Source organism: Papaver somniferum, chromosome 3 (genome assembly GCF_003573695.1).
Source record: "Papaver somniferum cultivar HN1 chromosome 3, ASM357369v1, whole genome shotgun sequence".
NCBI classification, from domain to species: Eukaryota; Viridiplantae; Streptophyta; class Magnoliopsida; order Ranunculales; family Papaveraceae; genus Papaver; species Papaver somniferum.
In genome coordinates, this window is record NC_039360.1 from 136,953,553 (window position 1) to 136,959,502 (window position 5,950).

The window sequence follows — 5,950 nt, forward strand, 5'->3', positions numbered from 1 at the left end:
TCCAATTCTTGATCGTTTGAGCCTATTTTCATTCAATTCCGTCCACAAAATTGATTGAGGTAAGGATTTGAAATTTTAGGTTTTTTTTTTGTTGATTTTTTATTATAATAAAAACTTGATGAAATTGATGATTGATAGTTGATACAACGCATGATTTAGATGATACGTTTGCGTGATTTTAATGATATGTGATTGAAATTGATTTTTAGTATTTTTAGGGTTTAATTTCATTATCTGTGATGAAGAATATGAAATTATTGATTATTTGATTATTTGTATGATGAATTGATAACTATATTATAATTTAGTTTGTGTGGATGAAAATGAATGATAATGATAATTTAGTTTGTATGGATGAATTGATAATGATAGGAAGTGATCTGAGTATGGCCTGAAAATGTAGCCGTTTGGCGGAGCGCTGAATCAAACAGCGTCCAGCGCTGAACCAAACCGCGCTTCGCATATCAGCCGCAAGATCAAAAGTGACCGTATCGTAATCAACGCCAGGAAACTTAGCGTTGTATCATCCAGCGCTAGACGCTGAACCAAACCGCGTTCAGCAATCTCAGCCATCAGATCAAGATGACCGTTGCATATTCAACGACTCAGATTTAGTGGACGTTTAAAACCTCAACAGCTATATTTTCAGGCTTCCCTATAAATAGAGGACTACTTGTCCTTCATCCCTCACACCAAAATCAATTGATTATCTTCTTCACTGATTTTCTTCTTCTTCTTCGCATAATTTTGTTCATACAAAATTATGGCACACTTTGCTACAAGAGAAGAAGAGGCACTAATCTATAGTTGGGTCATAGCGAGAAACGATCCGATTTGTGGAAAAGATAAAAAAGGTGCAATATTTTGGGGGAAGATAATTGAAGAGTACAATAAAAGAAAAGGTCCCAATGGTGTCGAAAGAGAAAGAAAAGCATTGCGAACAAAGTGCAACTCATTGAGATCTGAAGTGAAGAGATATCTTTCACATGTTAGGCTATACTTCCGAAACAAACCTACGGGGATGACGGAGGCGGATTATGTAAGTACCTCAAAAAAAAATTTAATGTTTTCTTTCTTCCATTTTGATCTCTTTCTTTCTCTAAATTTTTCCTTTCATTTTTTTCCCAGTATCGTCGTGGACAAGAGAATTATGAAGCAGAGTTTGGAAGACTTTGGAAGCACGAATCGGTTTTCCAGATCCTGAAGACCTATCAACCTAATTACAACCCTGCGGTGAATAATGATGATGGAGTCGGTACTTTCACTCAACCTAGTCAAAAAACTCAAGCTACTCAAGAAAATGAAGATGATAATATGGATGAAGATTTGCAAAATATGGCAAGGTTTGGTGGCACTTCATCTACTCATAATTCTGAAACCTCGGACATATCAAAGACAAGACGCTATTTCGAACAAACAGATGATGTTAGAAGTGAAGGGAGAGATCAAGCGAAGAAAAGGGCTCGTGAGGCTAAAGCATCGCAGAAATCACATGAAAAAATGGATAAACTCATAGAACTTCTTGAAAACGCACAAAGAATGGCCAAATATGAAACAGAGGAAGAGTATCTGAAGAAGGACATGGAAAACTCTTCCATTTTGGCACAAACGCAGCAAAGAGAATCAGACATGAAGATCCTACGTCAACCCTTTGATGAATTACAGGAATGGGAGAAACCCCTCAACAAAATATGGAAGACCGAGATTTTAGCCCGTTATGGATTGCCACTTATCCCCTAAATTAAAATGATATATTAGTAATAATTTAAGTTATTTGGAAGTAGGATTTCAATTTCAATGTACTTTTTTATGTTTTAAGTTATTTTGAAGTAGGATTTCAATTTCAATGTATTTTTTATGTTTTAAGTTATTTAGAACTAGGATTTCAATTTCAATGTATTTTTTTTTTTATGTTTAAAGTTATTTTAAATTTAACCTTGTTTTTTAATGTTAATGTTAATGTTTTTTTTTTAATTTCTTCAATAAAAAATATTGTAATCTTGTTTTGCAATGTAATTAAAATTTTTCCTTTACTTTGGTAAATTCTCAAATTTGAAACAAGCAACCATTGGAACAAATTTGGCAAACATTTAGAAAATGGAGTTCTCATATTTTGGAAAATGGAGTTAGAAAATGGAATTCCGGAAAAAATAGCCGTTGGGAGGGAAAACAGTCAAGCGCTGTACAGTGCAGCGTCACCGCCGAGCGCTGAATGGAACAACGTCCAGGGAAACGCTGAACGGTTCAGCTTTGATTCCATGAAGTATTCGCTCAACGCTGGATTGTTTAGCGTTTACGTTACTTTTTGAACGCTGAACGGTTCAACATTTCAAATTCGTTGGTAGTTGAACTGCCAACAATTGCTAGGAGAAAGAAGTAGCCAGAAGTAATGTTAATTTTTTTTCCACATTTTTTTCTTGATTTGCAACACTTTTTGACCAATTTAGCAGTCCAATCTAGTTCATAAAAGGTTAGCCTAAACGTAATCTATATTATATATCACTCTAAAGCGTTGTTTTTTTTTGAGACCTCAACATGGGAGGCCGGGAGGGGATTGTGAAAAATGTTAAAAAGGACAAACATTGAAACCAACTCTCATATGTAACGGGTTTCGTAACATTCACACAAGACTTTAGTTATCGTATTCGTGGTGTCTTGGCCGTGTAGAAAGAATTTGGATACACGTGAGAAAAATATCACGTGCTTCTTCTTTCGTGACATACGCGCGGTCTAGTTGATACTTGATTCAACGGTTAACACGATGGGAGATTAGAGGCTAGAATCCAGCGTACACAATCATCAATCCTTAAAACATGAATTAAGGCATGATTTGCGAATCTTAAATCAGGATCTGCCGATAATTTTATAAAGCTTTAATTTCATTATCTATATTTCCAGTATTAGCTATACGATTGAGGAGAGAGCAAACTAGAACCGAGGTGGAACCGTGGAGCCAATTAACATCGGCCATCATGATTAATAAAGTAGGTGATAAATAAGGCCCACTAAAAGTGGGTCACTCAGTTAACTGATTTGGCTAGACGTGTTTGCCAGGTCATTTGCTTTTTGCGATTGACAAATTATCATGTGGTTATACTTATGTCATGAATGAGACAATCTGAGCAGGACCAAGCAACGTCGATGAACAAAAACAAAGTGAACGAAGATTTTATTATTTGTTTTTCTTTTCCGCAAGAGATGGTTATATTAAAAAGAAAAAAGAAAAACCAAGGATCAAGCCAAGGTTATTACAGAGAAAGTTACATATACATTAGAATGTCCCAATTACTTTAAATTAAACTAAAATCAACATACTTAAAAGTATCATTGTCACAAGATCATGAGATTAGCAATTAGTTAACTGTTAGAGCATTGCTCGGTCAAACTCGCATGCGTTGTTATCTCAAGCATGTTTGTCAATGTTAGTGATCAAAACTATAAGTCTTGATTTCTAGTCTACTATAGCTAAGTCTCGGACTAGGATATTAAGTGTAGTTGAGCTTAAGGACTTCATGGCGATTCATCATACAAGAAGAAGAACTACTCAAGGAACCGGTGGAACTTCTCGACAAAAAGGTATGTGAAGACTTGAACTTATCTATCACTCAAAAGTCTATCTATTCTATCTCCTACTTCTTGAGACAAAAAGTCGTATGCTATATATAGACTTAGATTATACACATTTGATATTTCGAGCCGAGTATACCTTGCCTATCTATATCTCGAAACATGTGTTGGTAAGCTTTTCGCTTCGATCAAGTTTATCTTTACCTAGTGACGAAAGTCATGATATGTTTCAATCACTTTGAAAATTGCTTTGACGAGAAATGGTGTAACAACTAAATAACGTCCTCTAAGAATGTTTCAATGATTGGAATGAGAATTTAGATAACATAACCAGTGATGGACATGAGCATTGTTGTGGAAACACATTTATGTACAAGTCCTATTCCTTGAACCAAAGTTTGCGAACTTTGTTGATCAAGAGAAACCGGAAGAATGACTTGTTGCCAAGTCCGCGAACTCAGTCCGAGAACTGCCGAACTTCTCATACCGAGAAATTCTGCTGGAGTCGACAAACTAGTCGCATGAGTACTAGTCCGCGAACTCAGTCCGCGAACCCAATCCGCGAACTGGCGGAAAGTCTCTTGCCGAGAGTTCCTGCTGGAGTTTGTAAACTCTACCCGATTGCTTAAGTCCGCGAACCTAGTCTGCGAACTTTAGAAGGTTATATATCTAAAGATGATTTCTGAACTTAAACTTAAAAAGACTAAGGAATGCAAGTTTGCAAACCGTGGATATAAAAGTTCATGATCCGATTCAAATGAATCAAATCATCTTTGCTTCAATTGTGTCTTGTGTAGTTACATAAGATTTTCTTGCAATTGAACAACTCTCTAACTAGTTCATCTGAATCATTTGAACTAGTTATGGTGAAGAAGAACATGGTTGATATGAAATGCTCACATGGCTAACCTTTTGGTTAACTATTGTTGAACCAACAAGTGTACACGTTTGGGTACAGTTAACAAACCTATAAACGTGCATTTCATTTGTGTATAACAAGCTAAGTTTTCGATCTAACGGTTGAGAAATACTAGCTTGAATCTAAATCAGGTTTTCATCTAACGGTGGATATTGATTGCTTCGTTACCAAGGTGGAAAACCCTGATTTGAAAGACTATATAAAAGAGACATCTAGCAATTGGGAAAACTAATCTCCACACGTCGGTGTGATACTAGTTCTCTCGCTAGAGTCGATTCTCCTTTAACCTTTGGTTTTCTTCTTCTAAAACCAGGTTAACGACTTGAAGACTTCATTGGGATTGTGAAGCCAGACAGATAATACTTTTATCGTAGTTGTGTGATCTGATATTGGATCTTCTATCTTACGAGTACAATCATATTGATTGTTTTGAGATTGATTTCTCCGATAGGCAAGATATAAAAAGTAATTACAAACATCTTCGTCTCATTGTTTGTGATTACGCAACATCTTGTTTCGCTACCATACGATTAAGATTGTTGTGAGGTGATTGTTTAATCTAGGTTGTTCTTCGGGAATATAAGACCGGATTATCAATTGGTTCCTGTTCACCTTGATTATTATCAAAATACGGAACAAAAACTTTAAGGTTTTTCGGTGGGAGACAGATTGATCCTTTAATAGACTTTTCTGTGTGAGACAAATTTGTTTATTGTCAAAGTCTACGATTTTGGGTCGTAGCAACTCTTAGGTGTGGGTGAGACCAACTAAGGGAATCAAGTACGCAGTATCCTGCTGGGATCATAGGCGTAGGAAGTACAACTGTACCTTGGATTATTGAGAGACTGATTGGGGTTCAATTACAGTCCAGTCCGAAGTTAGCTCGGAGTAGGCAAGTGTCTATAGCGGCTTAATACAGTGTGTGTTCAATCTGGACTAGGTCCCGGGGGTTTTCTGCATTTGCGGTTTCCTCGTTAACAAAATTTCTGGTGTCTGTGTTATTTCAATTTCCGCATTATATTGTTTTATCTTTATAATTGAAATAATACAGGTTGTGCGTTAGATCATCAGTTAGAGTAATCCAACCTTTGGTTGTTGATTGCCATTGATTGATCCTTGGATATTAGTCTTTGGTACCATCCAAGTTATTCCTTGTGTTTGATTAAAGACTCGCTGATTTCTATTAGTTCGAGTAAATCAAAAAAGAGAGAGATATTAACTCCTTGAGATACTTTTATCTAGATTGAGTCTGACTGTCTAGTTGATTCTCTAGCAAAGTATTTCGGAGTTAGTCAATACAGATTGCTAAGCGAAATATTGGGAGGTGTTGTTAGACCCCCATTTTTAATTGGTATCATAGCAGACAAACACGTTTAAGAACCTAAAGTCTGTGTTTGTAGCGATCTGACTCTATGGACAGTTGTGATAACTCAATAAATGCACCACCAGATCCAGGGATTCCAT

The 5,950-nt window shown here is 36.2% G+C and overlaps 1 protein-coding gene across 1 annotated transcript; it reads left to right on the forward strand.

Moving 5' to 3' along the window:
* Window positions 1-750: 750 nt before the first annotated feature.
* LOC113361666 lies at window positions 751-1,803 on the forward strand. Its single transcript, XM_026604834.1, has 2 exons — window positions 751-1,039; window positions 1,129-1,803. The coding sequence occupies exons 1-2, from the start codon at window positions 764-766 to the stop codon at window positions 1,738-1,740; spliced, it is 888 nt and encodes a 295-aa protein (XP_026460619.1). The 5' UTR covers window positions 751-763; the 3' UTR covers window positions 1,741-1,803.
* Window positions 1,804-5,950: the final 4,147 nt, after the last annotated feature.